Consider the following 22435-nt stretch of genomic DNA (forward strand, 5'->3'; position numbering starts at 1 on the left):
TTTTTGAGTTTTGTGTAAAATGATAATGATTCAAATTTTTTTTTCATTCTCTTTTGTTTTTTTTCATTGCAAGCAAAATAAATGAAGGTATTACTACCAAAGCATTTGTAATTGCAATCATTTTTTTGGGAAAAATTGAGCATTATCCGACAGAATTGCAGGGGTACCATACAGTTTTGGCCAGCACTGTAGTGTAAGTCTTTAAATAATAATGAATAAATAATAATTTTTCTAATGTAGTTCTCTGCTTCCATCCTACAATTTCCTGTGGTTATTTCCCTATCTCAACAATGAAGGCGCTATTTTTAGCCTGCAATCTTCTGTAATTGACGTTGAGCGACACTAGCTGTCCAGCTAAACATTTTATCATGGAAAGATGACCCCCTGGTTTAAATTTCAATCTTTCTTGAAAAAGATAGAGGCTTGTTATTATTATTTTTTTGCCTATTGGTTTTTGCCTATTGGGCATCAACTTGGCCAGGCTCAGCCCTGCCTGAAATGGACCTGTTCCTGGATATCTCCCGGTTTGTTTTTTTTGAATACAGTATGTGGCTCAGCCCTGCCTGAAATGGACCTGTTCCTGGATATCTCCCGGTTTGTTTTTTTTGAATACAGTATGTTTTTTTTTTTTTTTTTTTTAAATAGTCTGGGACTTTCATTATGAAGCCACGACGCTGCATTTACCGTAATGCACATAATGCAGACTATGAAATAAATGAGGGGCGGCTAGCAAGACTTGATGTTTTCAAATGGAGGCTGGTCTGACCGCAGTGTTCTATTTCAGTGGGGAACAAGACAATTTGGAACATACAGCAGGTTCCGTATGGAGGCACGTACGCGGCAGTACAGCGAGTAAGCGGTTAATAAGAAAGGCTGAAGCATGGTCTCCGTCTTCATCACATGCCCGGGGATTCCTTTTTACCTTCGTTTATGTTGCTTTATAAGCCTTTGGGAAGCTCATAAAGCAAAGGAGGGTAAGTTCCTTAAGTTGCCACTTTGACACGTCACAGGCTTGTAAATATTTTTCATGTATTTGATGGAACGACCAAATGTTTGGTGCAGTCATAAAGCCTTATACTTAAAGGTTATTGCGTGGGAACATCATTGCTGTCTGTTCGTGGACAACATTTCACGATTGCCGACGTTTTCCAGTCAAGAGTCCCGGTCACGCTGCTTGTTTCATTCCATTCATTCGAATAATATATTGAACAACAAACACGTAACAACAAAAATCGTACTAGTAATAATGATAATTACAATGATAATAAACAATCACATTGTCACTCATGGTGATATAAGCAAGTCAACAGTGTTTGTATGTAGGTGAATGGTCCATTTAAGGGGAGTTTCCTCTCTTAAAGCATTGCATCTTTTTTTTTGCCCCCTTGACTCGGTGACGTCCAGATCCATACAAATTGGTCTGTCTTATCACCCATGAATCAATGATGTTTTTATGGAGAGAAAAAAAAGTAACCTGAGCAGAATTGCATTTGTTTATGCTGATCTTGCTTTGAAACGTTTTGTACTTGAGACTTCCCATCCCTTCTAATGGCAGTTTCCTATGGGCCGATATTTACGCCAACAGAATCAGAATTACTTAACTTGAATTTGAAGTACTTTACTTGAGAAGTTAAGATATAAATTTGCAGCTGAACAATTTAAGTACATTATCTGTAAATGTAGTAATAATTACATCATCTGATCGAATTTCTGAAACAAAATAATCAAGTAATTTAAAAAAAAATACATTTGTTAATATAGCTTAGACCTCCAGATAAAATATCTAAATTACCTTATATACATTTGTGGATTTGCTGTTACTTCTAAAGGTATTGCAGAGATTGTGAAAAAAAGTAATAGTGAGTAGGACTATACACTGCAGAACACACCTTAAAATAAGTTAAATTCCCTTGTTTTCAGTGTAAATCTACTGAAAATAAGTGAAACCATCTGCCAGTGCTTCAAGTAAATTTTACTCAGATTTCTTGAGGTAGGAAAAATAGCTAGCTGAAAATAGGTGCAATAGATTTATTTTAAGCAATAAATATGTATATTTAATCTTTTCCTAATAAAAAAAAAAGCATCTTTGTCAGAAATGTCGTTAATTCAAGAATACAAATTGTTTGAAACATTATTTGAAAGCAATTCTTTCTTGATTTTGGTGAAAAATGACCAACTTTTAGATTTATGGGCCTATGTTCCCTTTACTTTTTCATGTGTCTGAGCAGACACACTAGCTCCCGGAGCACACTGCGGACCACTGTAAGCAACATCAGATGTGTACACGGTGGCCACACACCAGTATCACGCCTGTTCAAAACCTCGGATCATAGCACGCTACATGGCTTATTGAAAGAATGAAATTACAGCAGCAATTTTTATTATTTTACTTTAAAAATAATTGATTTGGTCCACTTAAAATGAAAAGAGACCAAAATCTTGCTGTTCATTAGATGTGTACTATTTTATATGTGAGAGTCCTGCTTTAACCATAGTAAGAGTCCTGCTTTGGCCTGGGTAATGTCCAGTTATTGCATGGGTGAGTTAATAAATAAAACAAAATGAACAACCACAAGGGGGTACAGTATATCAAACTCCCACATTAAAACTCTTCAGACAATAGGGACACTCAAGAGGAGTATACTGCAAAAATAGCCTCCTTAAAACTAGTTAAATTTCCTTGTTTTCAGTGTAAATCTACTAGAAATACAGTGGGGCAAATAAGTATTTAGTCAACCACCAATTGTGCAAGTTCTCCTACTTGAAAAGATTAGAGAGGCCTGTAATTGTCAACAAGGGTAAACCTCAACCATGAGAGACAGAATGTGGGGGGGGGGGGGGGGGGGGACAGAAAATCAAATTGTTTGATTTTTGAAGAATTTATTTCCAAATTAGAGTGGAAAATAAGTATTTGGTCACCTACAAACAAGAAAGATTTCTGGCTGTCAAAGAGGTCTAACTTCTTCTTACGAGGCTCCACTCGTTACCTGTATTAATGGCACCTGTTTTAACTCATTATCGGTATAAAAGACACCTGTCCACAATCTCAGTCAGTCACACTCCAAACTCCACTATGGCCAAGACCAAAGAGCTGACAAAATTGTAGACCTGCACCAGCCTGGGAAGACTGAATCTGCAATAGGTAAAACGCTTGGTATAAAGAAATCAACTGTGGGGGCAATTATTAGAAAATGGAAGACCTACAAGACCACTGATAGTCTCCCTCGATCTGGGGCTCCATGGAAGATCTAACCCCGTTGCGTCAAAATTAACAAGAACGATGGGCAAAAATCCCAGAACCACACAGGGGGACCTAGTGAATGACCTACAGAGAGCTGGGACCACAGTAACAAAGGCTACTATCAGTAACACAATGCGCCGCCAGGGATTCAAATCCTGCACTGCCAGACGTGTCCCCCTGCTGAAGAAAGTACACGTCCAGGCCCATCTGCGGTTCGTTAGAGGGCATTTGGATGATCCAGAAGAGGACTGGGAGAATGTGTTATGGTCAGATGAAACCAAAATAGAACTTTTTGGAAGAAACACAGGTTCTCGTGTTTAGAGGGGAACGAATACTGAATTGCATCCGAAGAACACCATAGCCACTGTGAAGCGTGGGGGTGGAAACATCATGCTTTGGGGCTGTTTTTCTGCAAAGGCACCAGGACGACTGATCTGTGTAAAGGAAAGAAAGAATGGGGCCATGTATCGAGAGGTTTTGAGTGAAAATCTCCTTCCATCAGCAAGGGCATTGAAAATGAGACGTGGCTGGGTCTTTCAGCATGACAATGATCCCAAGCACACAGCCAGGGCAACAAAGGAGTCCTGGAGTGGCCGAGCCAGTTTCCAGATATCAACCCCATAGAAAATCTGTGGAGGGAGTTGAAAGTCTGTGTTGCCCAACGACAGCCCCAAAACATCACTGCTTTAAGAGGAGATCTGCATGGAGCAGTGGGCCAAAATACGAAGAGTTACAGAAAACGTTTGGCCTCCGTTATTGCCAACAAAGGGTACATAACAAAGTATTGAAATGAACTTTTGGTATTGACCTAATACTTATTTCCCACCATGATTTGCAAATAAATTCTTTAAAAATCAAAGAATGTGATTTTCTTGTTTTTTTCCACATTCTGTCTCTCATGGTTGAGGTTTACCTATGTTGACAATTACAGGCTTCTCTAATATTTTCAAGTGGGAGAAGTTGCACAATTAGTGGTTGACTAAATACTTATTTGCCCCACTGTAAGTGAAATTATTTGCCAGTGCTTCAAGTAAATTTTACTCAGATTTCTTGTAGAAAAATAGCTAGCTTAACCCTAGTGAGGATAAGCGGCTCGGAAAATGAATGAATGAAAATAAGCTTAAAATACTTGTTTTAAGCAATAAATTAGTACATTTAATCTTTAAAAAGTTTTGAAAGTTCATGAATGTTCTTAGTTCAAGAATAGATATTGTGCAAACCATTTTATGTAAGCAAAATCTTTCTTGATTTAGGTGAAAAATGACCAACTTTTAGGAGTATGGGCTTAATAAGAACAAATAGCAGTATTTACTTAAAGTCAGTGGAATCATCTGACGTATTAATATGGTAACTAAGGTAGTCTTTAAGACTCAAAACAGGCGGGAGAAAATAATTTGACCAGATTTAAGAAAAAATATCTGACTAAAACTTTAGAAATTTGCAGTGTACACAGGACAGGTTAAAAAAAAAAACACTGAAAAAACACACTTAGTTTTAATGCTTCTTCTGATGGCACATACTCTGACAGCCATTCCATTTTAACCGCATTTCTTTTTTACATTGGCTTGATAAGTGTAGGATTGCTGCCCGTTCTTTTCGCCATAATAAGGGGTTAGCATTTGCGTGTCTTAACTCGCTGCACTGTTATTAGCTAGCTAACTTGCATGGTGTGTATGGGCAGGGCACATATGCACAACATTGTCAATGCTACTGTTGGCTACGTAGCGTAAGTGAAGTGAACTGTATCATATTATTGGCTAGACACCTGTCGCTCACTAAGTTACGTTGCAAAATGGTACAGTAAAGAATATTGTTGGTATAATTAACTAGATTATATTCTTCTAAAATTAGATCCTAACTAATACTGTTAATACTCTAATTAATACTTGCAAAGATTGGTAGCTGAATGTTGCCTCAGTAAATCAGCAAAGGAGCTAGGCTCACTTTTCTCCACCAATGGGATCGTCGCGTTGCCGTATCGAATGCATCAATCAGAGTGTCGCGCTTGACACATCACTGCTGCGCTGACGAACAGTAGTCCCATTGACGCTACAATATGTTTCTGTTGAATTTTATTTCTTGCCTTGCATAGATTTTGTTGTGCGTTGAGTACGTGCAAGCAGTGCGCGATTGCGCACGCGTGCAGTTTAGAGGGAACATTGGTATGGGCTTAATAAGAACAAATAGTAATAGTTACTTTAAGTATGGAATAATCTGACACATTGATCTGTTATAGAGTTGTTAACACTCAAAACAAGATGGAAAAAATGATTTGACTAGATTTAAGAAAAATAATCTGATTACGACGTTATACATTTGCAGTGTAAACTGTACCTAGTACTGTCATTACTCCTAGTGAAATGTAACCGACTGCCTCTCGGTCCTGTTAGTGGTTCTTTTGGACTCCAAGGCAACACAGACCGATCTGGAGTGGATCTCCTATCCTCCCAATGGGGTAAGTGCAGAATCTCTGCTTTATAACACAATTATGATGGCGTTAATGCATTTTCAAATAGAAAATTCTGGAAACCGTTGATTGAATAACAGATTATTTGTTTAAAGTATTAAGTAGTATTAATTTATTTGCTGACATGGACACTTAATGCCCCGTCACAAAAACGAGACAAAGACGAACACATTTTGAAAAGACTAAAATACAACTGAGACTAATAAGTATTTTCATTAAAAAGACTAAGACGGAAATTATAAATAAATCAATTATTATAAAATATAAATGTTCAGGTGGTTACAGCAGACACTGTTTTTTCATCTGTGTGATTTTGACAAAGATCAGATCACATTTGATGGTGATTTTATGCAGAAATGTGAGAAATTGTTTCACACATGCACAAATGTTTTTTGGGGGGAGATTCCGTGGGTTCCTCTGGTTTGATTTGGCAGTTTAAAACGATGTCTACTTCAACCACAATTCATGGTGTTCTGTCTCAACCGGAAGTCTGTAGCAGAAAATGTCCAAGATGGCACCGCCCAATTTTCGCTCAGGAAACTTGTTTATTGGGTGCATTTTTATGGTGTCCCAAGTTTTAAAGGTTTCATTTATGAGTGTTCACTCGCATCTTCTTTTTGTAATTTTTAATTATTGCTTTTAGTGGGAAGAGATCAGCGGCTTGGATGAGAGCTACACACCCATTCGTACATACCAGGTTTGCAAAGTCATGGAGCCCAATCAGAATAACTGGCTTCGGACTAACTGGATTGCAAAGGCCAACGCCCATAGAATTTTTGTAGAAGTGAAGTTTACTTTGAGGGATTGCAACAGTTTACCTGGTAAGGTGGGCACTTGCAAAGAGACGTTCAACTTGTATTACCAGGAAACAGATTCAGAGATAGGTAGAAGTGTGCAAGAGAATCAATATGTTAAAATTGACACGATTGCAGCAGATGAAAGCTTTACTCAGGGCGATTTAGGTGAAAGGAAGATGAAGCTCAACACTGAAGTGCGAATAATTGGCCCCCTGGACAAACAGGGCTTTTACCTGGCCTTTCAAGATGTCGGGGCATGTATTGCTCTGGTCTCTGTCAAAGTTTATTACAAGAAGTGCCGGTCCGTCATCGAGAACCTGGCCATCTTCCCGGACACCGTGACGGGATCGGAGTTCTCATCCCTGGTTGAGGTGGAGGGAATATGTGTAAATGACGCAGAGGAGGAAATCAACAATCCTCCCAAGATGCACTGCAGCGCTGAAGGGGAATGGCTGGTACCCATTGGGAAATGCTTGTGCAAAGCAGGATTTCATCAGAAAGGAGACGCATGTGAACGTGAGTTGATTTTCATTCCTTTAATGCATGATTTAGTCATGAGTCTAGTTCATGAATTAGTTAATGATGTACTTGTGATGTGTTTATGAAATTGATTGTGATATCCTGTTAATCCAATGATATATTTTATATTGTGGAGTTTCTGGAAGAGATTTTTTTGTGTACAAGTATCAGTGTTCTATTTGGAAGCCCTTTTCATTTTCCTATTCTTTTGGATAAAAATACTTTAACCATGCAAAGCTACCATCCATGTTATTCAGATTTTTATTGGAGCTTTGCCTTGCAAAGGACCAGATGGTATTTATTTAGCTTTCATCTTACGATTAGATTTTTTCAGCGCCCCGCACAGCCCAAACCGACCGGCATCGTTCAAATATCAAAATGATCGGAAGTTTCGCGCGACGCAGGGAATTTTTGGGTTGACATCCCAAAAATTTTCTGTTCACCCGTAAATGAGGGTTTTATGAAAAATAAATAAATAAATAAAATGAAATAATAATAATATTAATAATCATAAAAAATTCAAAATGCTACTTGTCCTGCAATTTTTGACCAAATCATAAATTTACACATAAAAAATTCCATGACGGTAAGGGGCATAAAAGTTGTTTACAGAATCCGCCAAAAACGTGCCCATTCATTTCTAATGGGATGCCATTGGCAGCTATGCACGTCCAAACTTCCCATTGATTTTTAATTGCAAGAAAACTTCATAGACTTCATAATATATTGACGGGGCCCATTCATAGCCTATTCTAAAAAAACTTTAATTCAAATATTTTCATAACCAAAGCTGCTACCAACCTAAAACCAAAGCAGGCACCTACCTTAGGCATATGTGACTCTCCATGAGCAGTTTCACAAAAAAGTTTTTCCACTAATAAAACCCCGATTAATCATTTTATTTTTTATATACAGTAAGTATGACAAAACTTAAAATGGCTATAAAATTATCAGATTTTACACTAGATGCAGAAAAATAACCAAATGCAGAGATAATCACCTATATTTTCATGATCAATAGCAATATATAACATATTATACTATATTAGATTGCAAGTTTTTTAACTTTTTTTTTTTTTTAAAAAGGGGGACCGGAGGGTGTGTTCCAATTATAGAGGGATCACACTCCTCAGCCTCCCCGGTAAAGTCTATTCAGGGGTGCTGGAGAGGAGGGTCCATCGGGAAGTCGAATCTCGGATTCAGTAGGAGCAGTGTGGTTTTCGTCCCAGCCGTGGAACAGTGGACCAGCTCTACACCCTCGGCAGGGTCCTCGAGGGTGCATGGGAGTTCGCCCAACCAGTCCACATGTGTTATGTGGATTTGGAGAAGGCGTTCGACCGTGTGCCTAGGGGAGTCCTGTGGAGGGTGCTCCGGGAGTACGGGGTACCGACCCCCTTGGTAAGGGCGGTCCCTGTACGACCGCTGTCAGAGTCTGGTCCGCATTGCCGGCAGTAAGTCCAATTCGTTCCCAGTGAGGATTGGACTCCGCCAAGGCTGCCCTTTGTTACCGATTCTGTTCATAATTTTTATGGACAGAATTTCTAGGTGCAGCCGAAGCGTTGAGGGTGTCTGGTTTGGTGGCCTCAACATTGCATCTCTGCTTTTTGCAGATGATGTGGTGCTGTTGGCTTCATCAAGCCATGACCTCCAACTCTCACTGGGGCGGTTCGCAGCCGAGTGTGAAGCGGTTGGGATGAAGATCAGCACCTCCAAATCCGAGACCATGGTCCTCAGCCGGAAAAGGGTGGCATGCCCTCTCCGGGTCGGGGATGAGATCCTGCCCCAAGTGGAGGAGTTCAAGTATCTTGGGGTCTTGTTCATGAGTGAGGGTAGGAGGGAGCGGCAGATTGACAGGCGGATCGGTGCAGCGTCTGCAGTGATGCGGACTCTGCACCGGTCCGTTGTGGTGAAGAAGGAGCTGAGCCAAAAGGCGAAGCTCTCGACTTACCAGTCGATCTACGTTCCTACCCTCACCTATGGTCACGAGCTATGGGTCGTGACCGAAAGAACAAGATCCTGGATACAAGCGGCCGAAATGAGTTTCCTCCGCAGGGTGTCCGGGCTCTCCCTTAGAGATAGGGTGAGAAGCTCGGTCATCCGGGAGGGGCTTGGTGTCGAGCCGCTACTCCTCCGCGTTGAGAGAAGCCAGTTGAGGTGGCTCGGGCATCTGGTTCGGATGCCTCCTGGACGCCTCCCTGGAGAGGTGTTCCGGTCATGTCCCACCGGCGGGAGGCCCCGGGGTCGACCCAGGAAACGCTGGAGAGACTATGTCGCTCGGCTGGCCTGGGAACGCCTTGGAATCCCGCCGGAGGAGCTGGCTGAAGTGGCTGGGGAGAAGGAAGTCTGGGCTTCCCTGCTAAAGCTGCTGCCCCCGCGACCCGACCCTGGACTAAGCGGAAGATAATGGATGGATGGATGGATGGATGGATGGATGGATGGATGGATGGATGGAGATTATAAGTTTCTGCCTAAAATAGCAACTTTTTAATTTTTTATTTAGTGCAAATTTGAGTGCAAAGTTTTCAAGAGCTAATAAATTACTCAATTTTCATATCAGAAACATACTGTAATTCTTGACAAAAGCATGCAGAATCAATTATAAATAATATTCAAATAATTGATAAATTCTATATACAATCACCATTTGTTATTCATTGAATTCCGATGTCACTGTGGGTGAGTGGGGGAGATTGCTGCTTGAGGACAGCCCTGGTCTCCCCTGTCCACCAGCTCCACCAGGACGTCGAAGATCACAGAGGGCCCCCCCTCTTGAGCTCCAAGGCGATCTCCATGTTCTCCTGCTGGGCAAGCTCCTGCTTGGCCTGGACCTTCCTGGCCAGGTAGCCGTTGTTCGACGGCGGGTCCAGCTGTTTGTCGGCCAGCTCCCTGGCAAGCTCGGCCAAGACCTCCTCCTCATCCTACTTCTCCTCTAACTTGGCGTGGTCCAGGTCGGCCTGCACCTCCCCGGGGAAGAACTCGACAAGCTTTAGCACGTGCAGGCGCTGGGCCGGCCTATTGCTGACCATGAAGTTCTTTATGCTGGTCCAGTAATTGGTGCCGCACATGTGGTGGCGCTTGCCAAAAGAATGCTCCCTCGGCTCAGAGTTGGCCTTCCCCATGCACACATACTTGACCCCGGGGATCTTGCGGAGGATGATGTCCCTGCAGGAGGCAGGCATGGCATTGCCCATTCTCCATGGTGGTTACAAGGAAAAAAAAACAAACAAAAAACGGGCAGTTGTCATTCATTTTACGTAAATATTTTGAAGTAGCAAAACAAACAGCTTTTTAAGTTGAAAAATCTTTTGAATAAATGCGTAGATCCCTGAATTTTGTATATATGAACGTAAAACAGTCTAGATTGAAAAAGAGAGCTAATTCGGATTGGGATCTCTCTATGGGTGCGTGGAATAAGGCCGGTGACGCTATGATGTTGTGAATTGGATCAGAGATCCAAAGAGGCTGTTTAGGATTTATTTTTGGTTTACTTGAGAGAGTGATGAGGATGGGTGTATGTGGTTTTCTGCAATACAGTATAACTGTATGCAACATGTCAGTTATATAATACACACACGCAAATACTGTATAAACATATCTACCTAAATTATCACGATCAACATTAAAGATAAATGAAATATACCGCTCACATAATGCTCATCATAGACAATAATCAGCAAACACGTTAAGCAGGAAATTAGAATAACAACCTAGATTGACAAGTGAACTGGACTGAACTTTTAGCCTCAACAACGTAGTCAAATGGGCCAATGATTAGCATTAGCAATTAGCACAGGGTGGCTAGCGGTTAGCTCGCAGCGGCTAGCGAATGCAACGGATTATTAGCTGAGGAACTGTCATCAACCAAACGTGTTTATATATTGTTAAGGCACACTTAAACACTATACTTACTTCTGTCATTTACACACAATTTTCAGATGACGGTACACTCAAAAAAATGAATCAGGCTGGTTGTAAAGTTTACTAAAAGACAGTGTGCATTTTCATCAAGAAACCATCATGTTTCCAAGGGGAGCATGATTGAATCATGCAGTCTCTACATCAGTACTTCTCAATTATTTTCTGTCACGCCCCCCCCAAGGAAGACGTAAATGTTTCGCGCCCCCCCCAAACTCTCTGCCGCCACTGTAAATAGTATCATTTGTCTATAAAATTACTATTATAAATACGCATCTGCCTAACATTGTGTCCTTTTTTTCTAATAAAGAAAAAAGTAACATAGATCAACTTATAATAAAGTATAACTTTATTAACATTGTTTTGTTTGTAACAGAGAAGACTTGACGTGCATCAATTTGCCTGAATTAAAAAAAAAAACTCACATCCAAACTAAAAAATACACTCAAGGTACATTTTTGACCATTTGATACAGAAAAATAAAATGTAATAAAATCAGTAAATAATAACAAATTAAAATTGATTAGGAACATTCACTCATGAGGACAATGTGCCAAAAAATTTGACCGAAAAAACAAATCTGAATTAAAAAAAAAAAAAAGTGTCCTTGGACAGGACAGTTTTTATTTTTGCTGCTCACAGTATTTACCTCCTTTGCAATGGTGTGGAGTTATTTTGCAATGAGCATGCTAACAATGCTCACTGGCTTACTGATATAACACTGACAAAGCAGGACGATTGTTGGCAATATTCGGCACGTTTTCACTGAAAAAAATCAAGCGGCTTAACAATGAGATTGGGGTCTAATGTCTTTAAGTGGCGTCTTAATTGATTTGGCTTCTGGCTGTCTGCTATAATTATTTTTAGACACAGTAAACAGTGGTCTTTCATTATCACCCACTGTATTAAAAGTCAAAGCTAAAAGGCAAACGGCACGAAAAAAGCGCATTCACGGCGGCCGAGGTAGAAGCGTAGGTGAGGGCGATCGTCGTGACGATCCCAAGCCGAAAATGGCACTTCTCGGGCGGCGACGTGAGAACCGGACAAGACAGTGGGTCGCTGTGTGAGTGAGTCCGGTCGGAAAACGGCTTTCAAAAACGGCGGTGGCACACTGCTCTTCATATCTGTTGTCTGTGTTTGCTGAGTGCTCTTCCTTAGTTCAAAAATACTGCGCGCACTCTGAAAATGAGAGCGCCACTGCCACCTACTGAGTGGATGTGCAAGTACACTTTATTCCAGTACGGCAAAAAAAAAAAAAACCCCAAAAAAAACATGTTCCCCGAGGTCACTTGCGCCCCCCAGGGGGGCGCGCCCCACTATTTGAGAAGTACTGCTCTACATAAACATGAACAGTGAATGAGGGGCTTGATTAGATATTGTTGATGCAACATAATGTTAATGTGTCTTTCCAACTAATTGCAATAGTCTCGTGATTTCTCGCGGATTTAAAAGTAGGATTGCCAACTCCCTGAAAAAGTAAGGGACACCTCATTGGTACCATCACCATTTAATTATTATTTTGTTTGTGAAAAGTGTTGTTTTTTTTATTAGATGGGGCTTTGCAAGGCACAGGCCCAGCCAGTAAATTTCCTCAACTTTATTTTTATTTATTTCTTTCATAATCTTATTATCCACATTTTTTCGGCGCACTGGAGACTCCAAACTGTTTGACCGACCGGCACCCTTTAAATATCAAAATGACCGGAATTCCATTCATTTTTAATGCCAAACATTTTCCCTTCATTTTCACTGACAGGAAAACATAGGTGATTGTGATTTTTGATCACTTACCATTACAGCCCATTGACATTGAAGTGGCGCCTAAGTAAGTCAATACCACTGACAGCTATGTACGTCCATGCCATTGACTATTATGAATGTCGCTTCTATTGATACCAATGTACCGGATTCCATTGAGGCATATATAAATTGATGCCATTGACGGCCATTTACATTAAAATTAGGGCTGTCAAACGATTAAAATTTTTAATCGAGTTAATCACAGCTTAGAAATTCATTCATCGTAATTAATCACAATTCAAACTAGGCCTGAACGATATTGGGAAAAACTATTGCTGCGATTTTTTTGGGGTTTGCGATATTTTGCGATATTATATTGCGATATTAAAAAAAATTCATATATATTTTTTTCAAGATATTTTCACAAGATGACTTAAATAGCTGTTTGGAAAGACTTTAGATCACCACAGTGTACAGTCATCCCTTGTTTTTCGCGGTTAATGGGGACCAGAACCCGCCGCGATAAGTGAAAAACCGCGAAGTAGCCCACCCCCCCATTTAAATTTTTTTTTTTGTGTGTGTTTTTTGTGCCCAATGTATTTATTCAGATTTAGCATTGGAAAGAGATACATACAGGTTGACCCAAAAAAAAGTTTACACTCAGTTGACTGCTTGTTTAAAAGCCATTGACACATATCTAAATAGGTTGTCATGCTTAAGTGATTCATTAAGGTCACTCAATGCAGCTGGTAATCTCTCGTCTCTACAATTCCTGTGCTTCTGCTGAAAATGAAGAAAACTTTAGCTGTACCTGAATTGCTGCGTGCCGGTCTGACACCTACTGAGATTGCAGCAAATCTGAGAATATCCAGATGTGCAGTCTACAAAGTTATAAGAAGCTGAAAGATATTGGAACGGCCTCACGAAAACCTGGGTCTGGAAGTGCCGATCTGTGCGGACCAAAAAGTTGATTGACAAGGTGATATGTGGCCACCCCAGAGTCCAGATCTCAATCCCCTGGATTATAGCATATGGGCAACTGTGGAGGACAGTGCCTGTAAGAAGCCACAAACTTCTGTGGCAGCCTTGGAGAGGTCCATTGTTAGATCTTGGGAAAAGATGACAGCATCCTACATAAAGAAGCGTTCCGCAGGCGCCTGGAGACTGTTGTGACACTTAAGGGAGGACACATTGAAAAATAGAGTGTACTGTACATGTTCTTTACAATAATGTATAATTTGTGATTCAATTCTAATTCTAAGATGAATAAACATTTAAGTTGTATTATGGCAGTATAAACTTTTTTTTGGGTCACCGTGTATAAGACATGTTTTTTTCTCTCTCCCCCCCAACTCCCCCCCCCCCCAAAGTGATTTAAAAAATGTATATAAATAAATGGTTTTTAAGCACTTCAAATTTCATAATGATGATAAATTTTAAACATAACTGTCCAACCAAATCATTTTTGAACAAGAATAAAGTACTGTAGCAGATAAATGCTTGGCTTTATTAAATGCTTCTGTTTATCTACTTTAGCTGTGACCGTTGAAGTGACATGTAGAAATTTCAAACTCCTCATGATCACTTCTGGCATTTAAATGTCTCCAACGTCCCCACAGTACACACATTCATTCCAGCGCGGCTTCCTTTCAACAAGTTAAACGATGATTGACAGATGCCCGTGTGAAGTCTGCTTCTTTGGCCAGATCAAAGCCATTGTTGTGCTGCAGTGACTGAGAGGATCAAAAGGCTGGGAGAGGGAGGGTAGGAGGCTGTGCGCAGACCAGAAAGTGAGGCGTATGTGGATAAAAAAAAAGGAAAACTATCGCACGTGCTTGCGATGGGACTATTGCGCACACGCACATCGCGATGGCGATGTTTAAACGATATATCGTTCAGGCTTAATTCAAACCATCTCTAAAATATGCCATATTATTCTGTAAATTATTGTTGGAATGGAAAGATAAGACAATACGGATATATACATTAAACATACTGTACATAAGTACTGTATTTGTTTATCATAACAATGAATCCACATGATGGCATTAATATTAACATTCTTTCTGTGAAAGGGATCCACGGATAGATTGTTGAAGGATAAATGTGAGTTCTTATATTGTGACTGAATATTGCCATGTAGTGTATATGTTGAGCTTTCAGTAAAAGATAATGTAGTGACAAAACTGTTCTGCCCAGTTGCATGATGGGAAGTGGGTAACCATGACTGTGTGTAGCGGCTGCAAATACTATAGCGTCTCTGTGTTGTCTACAATGTAGGGTGTTAAGAAAAAGGGCAATTCCTGTTAGTCTTCACCATGTTGCTTGCCTCAATATTGTTGTGGAAGACATGACAAAGTTTTAGATAAATAAAAGCATGGTCCAAATGAATGCCTGCATCCACTCCACTCACCTGTCACTGCCCCTTAACTCTATATATGCGTAGAACGGCGCCATTGTAGTCTGTTTGCGGCAATGCATGAGAGGGTCGTTCCGTGCATGTGTTAAATATTTTAACGTGATTAATTTAAAAAATTAATTACCGCCTGTTAACGTGATAAATTTGACAGCCCTAGTTGTGCCTTATGTTGGTTATGTTAAAAGAACACAATTGTTTAATACTGAAGGAAAGCAATTTAATCAGATGCAAATTATGTATTTCTTTAATGTCGGTTCAACATGTATTTTGGGGTGAACATGAGTGCTATATGTTGGCTCAACAAGAGTGTGTTATGTTCGCGCAACATAAGTGCCTAATGTTGGCGAGACGTGTGCTTTAAGTTAAAAGGACACAATTGCTAAATGCTGAAGGAAAGCAATATTATCAGGTGCAAATTCTTTCCATAATTTTTTCATGTCAGTTCAACATCCCATTTTTTTGAGTGTAGCTTTGGGAATGAACTTCACTGCTGTGAAGGGAGGAGAGAGTTACTCTAGCAAGTTTTGTTCTTTTTAAAGGGCCAGGATTGCAACAATTAAACTAAAGCACACACACACACAAGCTTTCCTACAAGATTATTGGTTAAAAGTAAAAAAATGTGCAGTTATCATTCATTTTACATAAATATTTCCAAGTATAGTGCTAGTGAGGAATCCAATATGGCGGCAGTAGCAGCTAATTTTTCCCATTATATTCACGTTTCAAAATGTATGCATGGTGAGAAAAATATAATAATTACCTTGAATCCTCGACCAAATCACTCTTGAGACACTCGTGTCCCCTTGTAGGCTTCGGTTTCGTCCTGTATAAACCTAAATCCGGCATTAAAACGCAGAGTGTGTTTAAGAATTGCTCTCCCTACCAGGGGGGCGAGCTGGTGTGGGGTGGCCCCCCCTACGTGAAGGCATGGCGCCGTGTCTGCGAAATGTGACCCTTTAATATAATTATGAAGTCTATGCCTTAGTCATCTCTATGACTTCTAAATTGCTGCCCCGACACCCAAGCCTTCCATAGGGTGATAATGGAAAGACAAGATTGCTTCGCCCAGGCACGGTGTTCTCCCCCTGGAGCTCCCAAGAAAAAAATGTATATGTATAAATTAGGGCTGTCAAAAAGAGATTACAATGACAGCACAGTGAAACGTGTACTTGTGTTTTTCGGAGTTTTGGTTCCCTCTGCTGGCGCTTGGGTGCGACTGATTTTATAGGCTTCAGCAACCATGAGCATTGTGTAAGTAATTATTGACATCAACAATGGCGGGCTACTAGTTTATTTTTTGGTTGAAAATTTTACAAATTTTATTAAAACGAAAACATGAAGAGGGGTTTTGATATAAAATTTCTTTTTAATATAAAACGACCTCCACAACAAGGCAAAACTCTTCCCTTTCTGTAATTATCGGAGAGTATAGAGGGGCCTCAAATAACTCGTTGTCAAAAATGACCATTCAGAACTTTACTAACAAAGCCTTGAACATGACTTGAATGGAAGGCACTAGTTCATCACTCTAGTTAACTCATTGCTCGTGATTTACAGTATTTATTTTTTTTATCGTTAACAAGCGCTTTACAAAGGGGCCTTAAATAACTCGTCACAACGCCAACTGGCAACAATTCAGATCCCAACTGACGTTCGCTAACTTTACTAGCAATGCCCGGTGTGAAAGGCGCTAGTTAGCCCCTCCGCAGTTAGAGCTAACTAACTAGAACTGCGTTCTACGAGGCAGTGAAATATCGAGGACTATCTGAAGTCAGTTATCAAGAAATTAAGCGAATACTTGTGTTATAGACACCATTACAAGCGCAGGAATTGATCGAACGACACGATTGAATGATTTATGAAGACTATTATAGGCCATCACTGAAACTTTTAGCTTTAAGAAAGTTAGGGTTATTTTTGACATTAATCCCTTACCTTGCTGCAATTTCCAACGGGTCCGGTGTTCGGCCATTCCTTACAACGCGGCGAAACGTCCTGCACAATGCTCAGTGCGCTTGCACATGCATCCACATGCATGCGCACATGGGTTAGAAGTGGCGAGTACTCACTATTTTTGTTTTTATTTAGTTATTTAGAACCTTTTCACTGCCTCAAAGATACTTTTAACCATTGTGTTTTTTGTGCTAGCTTTGAAGCTGTTGACCACATTAGTCACGTAGCGTATTTAAACTGCCCTTATTTGATATAACTACATTTAAGTGTTTTCTGCAAGCATTTTTTTAGTACGTTATTCCTGTATGCATCTAAACAAAACAAGTTTAGAGCGCACGGTAGTACTTTGGGTGTCAAATTCGACATTAAAAAAAATACTGCAAAATGTTATTCATGTTATTCAAGCAAATTTTTCTTTAACCTCTTCAAAGATGATTTGATCTTAACATGTCTATTTTACACTCATTGGATTAAAGTTATCTTTGAAAAATTCAGTGGAACATTCAGGTATATACCTCTGTCACAACTGGTAGGTTCGAGGGAAGCCCAATCATTGACTTCACGGCAAATCCCTTCTTGATATTTCTTACTCCGGAAACATATTTTTTCAGGTGACTACAGGAGGTACTAATTAAGGGGTAAATTCTTGGGTTGTATAATTAAGCAGACAATTATCTAAGGTTTTTCTCTTGTCTTTAAAAAAAAAAATAATTTTAACTTCATTTACAGCATGTGGTCACGGTTACTACAAGATTTCCTCCCAGGACCTGCAGTGCTCTCGCTGCCCAACACACAGTTTTATTGACCGTGAGGGCTCCTGGCACTGTGACTGTGACGACGGCTACTACCGAGCTTTGTCTGACCCACCCTCTGTGGCCTGCACAAGTAAGTCTGCCCTGGATTGGTGCTGTTTTACATTATCACATTGCGATGGAGACAACACTAACATTGAAATAAAGTTTTAAATATTACATTAAACTGCAAATTATTTTCAAAGCTTGTATATTAAAGATGAGTTACTATTACTAGCATTCAAATCAGTGTTGGAATGTAACAAAGTTACTGTACTTAGGTACATTTTTGTGTAACTGTACTTTACTTGAGTACAAATATGAAGTGATACTTTTTACTGACACTTCACGACATTTTACAGCAGGTATCTACTTTTTACGCCACTGCTTTTCAAATTGCCGCCTGTGTTACACGTTACTTTTGTTTGTTTACTTTTTTTGTCATTGTGATTCATATACATACCTCTGGCGCAATACAGTAGATAACCCCCGTGCAACTATACCGTAACTGGGCACTCGAGGCAGCGACACGAGTACAAGTAACATTGCTGGTGAACAAGATATTGACCAATGAAAACCACCACACTCTTGTACAGTATGTGGCAGTATGCATGTGATAGTTGCTTGCAATTCAAAATTAAGATAAGTTTAGGTGTTTTTGAGCTTGTTAAGCTTCTGCAGTCAAATTAAATGCTTGTTTTTTCTTTCTGTACAGTTTTAAATAAAACTGAGCACTCAATGAATTTTCAGGTTCTTTTTTTGAATATTGACTCATATCTCTGGATATATATGGCGGAAAACACAGACAAGGCTAAAAAAGCAGTTCCTGCTCTTGCATCTCTCTTTAAAATAAACTGCTGTATTTTAAGCCAAAACAATTGTTGTGTTTGATAGAACAATATGTCTATTTGCTGCCATAGCAGATTCATGGCGCATTAAGTCCCCAAACTATTTTTAATTATCCGTTTTACCCTGGAAACCCCCGTTTACAGACGTCGCGCAACCGCTTTTGTTTCAACCTAGCCATAAAAAGAAGGTAAGTAATCATATTTATTATTTGGAATGTCTGTCATTTTTAGCTTAAAATAATTAATTGATGTCTAATATTTAGTTAAAAAAAAAAAACGACTTTAAAAATGTTTTCGCTCGCATATTTTAAACTTAAACAAATTACATCACAATGAAAAAATTGACGTCTGTAAAAAAGTCATTGATATCTACCTCATAACTATCACGTAATTGTATTTTTTTCGTTACGGTTGCATTTCCCCAATATTTCAAATGATAAATAATTGATCCCCCAAAAAAGAAAAAAAAAAACGTTTAAAAGGGTAAATATATGAAAATATAAATCACGACCACTCCTTGATGTCTGCGATTTCTGCATCGTGATCCTTGTTATATTACCATGTTTCACCCATAAAATCCCCCCAAAATCCGGCTGCGGCCATTCACAGCTGTGTCTTGACACTCGGTAATACATGCTATATAGAGTTTTTGGATCGAAAAGAGGTATGTACGCGATAATATCTCGTTAAAATCATGGCATCTTTAATTATGGTCTCGGGTGTTCTCACCTCTAGTTAGGGTTTTGCTGTTTAATTTATTATTATTTTTTTTAAGTGCCCTCCAGTTTAAAATTGAGATTTTAAGCTTTCCAATGATGTATCACACAAATCTATATAGGACAATTTTTAAATTTGGCCAAATTGGGGGTCTCAGAGCGGAATTTCCAAGTCAAGTGTTTTCCGCTATATATATATATATATATATATATATATATATATATATATATATATATATATATATATATATATATATGCACACACACATGTATATTCCATTTTTGCACCGGGAGGAAATACTTTTACTCTTTACTTGTAAAGTAAAAATGTAAAGTACATTTTAAAGCAAGTACGTTTGTACTTTTACTTGAGTAATTTTTTTCTTAGATACTTGTACTTTTACTTATTTTTTTTGCACATAGGACCAACATGCCATTTTATTCAGCCTTCAAGGAAACGTTACATTGGGATGTGAAAAATAATCAGATTCTTTGTTCGCCGGTGCACCTCGCTTTCTATTAATTTTATAATCTGAATGAAACACAAATATTTACTGTTAGACTGAGCTGTCAGAAAGTCTCGCAAATAATCTCACTTCTCTCTTCCTCTGTGTCAAAACACGGCAGGACCTCCTTCTGCACCTCAGAATCTCATCTACAACATCAACCAGACAACCCTCAGCCTTGAGTGGAGTCCGCCTGCTGACGACGGTGGCCGCAGCGATGTCACTTACAGGGTTCGGTGCCGGCTCTGTAGCTGGGAAGCTGAAGAGTGTAAATCCTGTGGCCCAAATGTCAGATACTTACCTTCACAGTCACAACTACTGGAAACATATGTGAATATTGTTGACCTCCTGGCTCACGTGAACTACACTTTTGAGGTGGAGGCAGTCAATGGCGTATCTGATCTTAGTCGTACGCAAAGGCTGTTTGCTACAGTTAACATCGCCACTGGACAGGCTGGTAAGGATTAAAATTTAATAATCTAGTACGTTATTCATTTAACTCTTTTTAATATAAAACCTAGGTGTAGAAAAAAATAATTTCCCAATTAAAAACTGATGCAAAATGAGCCTCGAGCATTGGTTCTTAACCTGGATTCAGTGAGTAAGTGAAAGGGGTTCGGCAACGGTTAAGACACAACGGCGCCCTATTTTTGTACGATGACAATAGGCCAAGTGTTGTATTAGACTAGGTTTTGGGCAGGTTTTACCCCCAATTTACAGATTTTATCCATTTCTTCCTACAGATGTAAATAACAAATAAAAAATCATGTTCTGTGCTAATTGTTTTTTCAGTTACTGTATTTGGATTTGGATAACAAACATTTAATGCGTTGCAGAACAATTTTAGGAGATGTAAAACAAAGAAACACGTGTGTATGCTTGGATTAACATTGATGTGGACCTGCACATCCAGTGGCACCAAGATAGCACTTTCAAAAGAGAATTAAATGTGCATACAAAATAAAACGCCCTGAGTGTTTCTTTAAACTGTAAAGAATTGAACTTTCATTTCACAAGAGCAATAAATACAGAGTTTAGCATCAAATGGTATAAAAAAGAGGATATAAGTAAAACAAAAGATCAACAAAATTAGAATGTAAATGTCTAATCAGTCAAATTGATATGTAAGTTTAGTTGATCTTAATAAATTTGCATAGCACAGGTCTGCTGCTTAACTTTGTTTTTTAACTCTTAACTCTTAACAAATCGTTCAAACACATATTCCCACAAAAAGTCTATACATTGCTCTAAACTTAATTACAAATGCATAAACATACATATTAGCTCAAATGAAAACTTAAAGCCTTATGTTGCCCCGAACAGGGAGCAGCCACATTCAGCCTAAACGAGTTACGTCATATTCACTGTTGCCACCAGGGGGCAGTGTATCTCTCCAAATCAATAAAACTAAATGCAACTCTTTCAAAACAAACCATTACTATGCCACTTGAATTAAGCCAAACATCAAAGCAGAAAAAATTAATTCGAAGCTTTTTTTCCTCATCGAATTAATCGATTAATCGTGCAGCATTAATTTTAGTCAATACGAGGTGGTCCACATCAGCATTGATCCCTCCTCTCTGTTGGGGTGAGACAAAAATACCGACCAGGTCCAAAACACAACAACCCAACAAAACGTTGTGGGATTCATTGGATTTTGGTACTAGTTTCGCTATTACAAAAACCAGCAAATACTAGATTTTTAATCAGGAAATAGTTGTCAGAGTTAGCTCGTCTTATTAGCAATGGCTGTGTACACTAAGAACTCGAGAAATCATGTGATTACATCGACAAGACTGGGACTAGCTACACTGAAGCTACACTAAGGCTGAAAAAGCACACAAATGCAAGGGAGCAATCAGAGGATATGCTCAGGCATCGAAATGTTTGTTTTTATTTGGAACTTGTACCAAGTTGATACCAGGTTTTGGGACCCAACCCTAACGGTGACTCGTATCCTAGTAGATAAACACTGCTGTGGAAATCCCTTTTTATATTTGTGAGGTTTTTAATTCCTTTATTCATATTTCCCTGTGTACCATTTCTTAGAGGCAATCAGAAGTGCCAAACATTTTACTTGAACACGATGTAGCTTTGCGAGGCAGTGATGAAAGCGGCCGAGATGTACCCGCCCAAATACCACATATATGGGCTTCCCCAACACGGACAGAAAACATGGAGGCCGGCTAACACTATAGCTGATATTCAAACCATAAGATTTTGTTTGATTAAGACCTGAACTGTTTTAAAAAGTATCTCTCTATTCATGTCATTATTTTCCCTCCTAAGATTGTAATGGACTAATGCATGTTTGATGAAGATGAATGAAATTATACATTTTTATAAAGGTGCTAAATTGTTTTTTCTCATATCTGAAGTCTTGAGCTTTTAACTTGTCCGCTGGGTTCTAATGAATGTGTTATTAGTGGAATTCCTGGTTTGTATTGCGAATACCACATTTTTTCTTTGGATATACTACATACTTTTGTATTGGCTACAATTGTAGATGTTTTCAGCCCAATA

The 22435-nt window shown here is 39.2% G+C and overlaps 1 protein-coding gene across 3 annotated transcripts in view; it reads left to right on the plus strand.

Moving 5' to 3' along the window:
• The first annotated feature begins 343 nt into the window (after positions 1-343).
• Positions 344-22435, plus strand: part of epha7 (eph receptor A7) — an 88442-nt gene continuing 66350 nt past the window's right edge. Inside the window, exons 1-6 of one of the 3 annotated variants that reach the window (XM_057822466.1) lie at positions 344-594; positions 785-974; positions 5632-5696; positions 6352-7021; positions 17781-17936; positions 20034-20369. In XM_057822466.1, the coding sequence (XP_057678449.1) occupies positions 881-974; positions 5632-5696; positions 6352-7021; positions 17781-17936; positions 20034-20369 (1321 nt within the window). In that variant the 5' untranslated portion in view covers positions 344-594; positions 785-880. Of the gene's footprint in view, positions 975-5597; positions 5697-6351; positions 7022-17780; positions 17937-20033; positions 20370-22435 lie in introns of all 3 variants that reach the window. The other 2 variants (XM_057822467.1, XM_057822468.1) reach the window with 2 other exon arrangements.

The sequence above is a fragment of the Corythoichthys intestinalis genome, chromosome 19, assembly GCF_030265065.1.
Source record: "Corythoichthys intestinalis isolate RoL2023-P3 chromosome 19, ASM3026506v1, whole genome shotgun sequence".
Lineage (NCBI taxonomy): Eukaryota > Metazoa > Chordata > Actinopteri > Syngnathiformes > Syngnathidae > Corythoichthys > Corythoichthys intestinalis.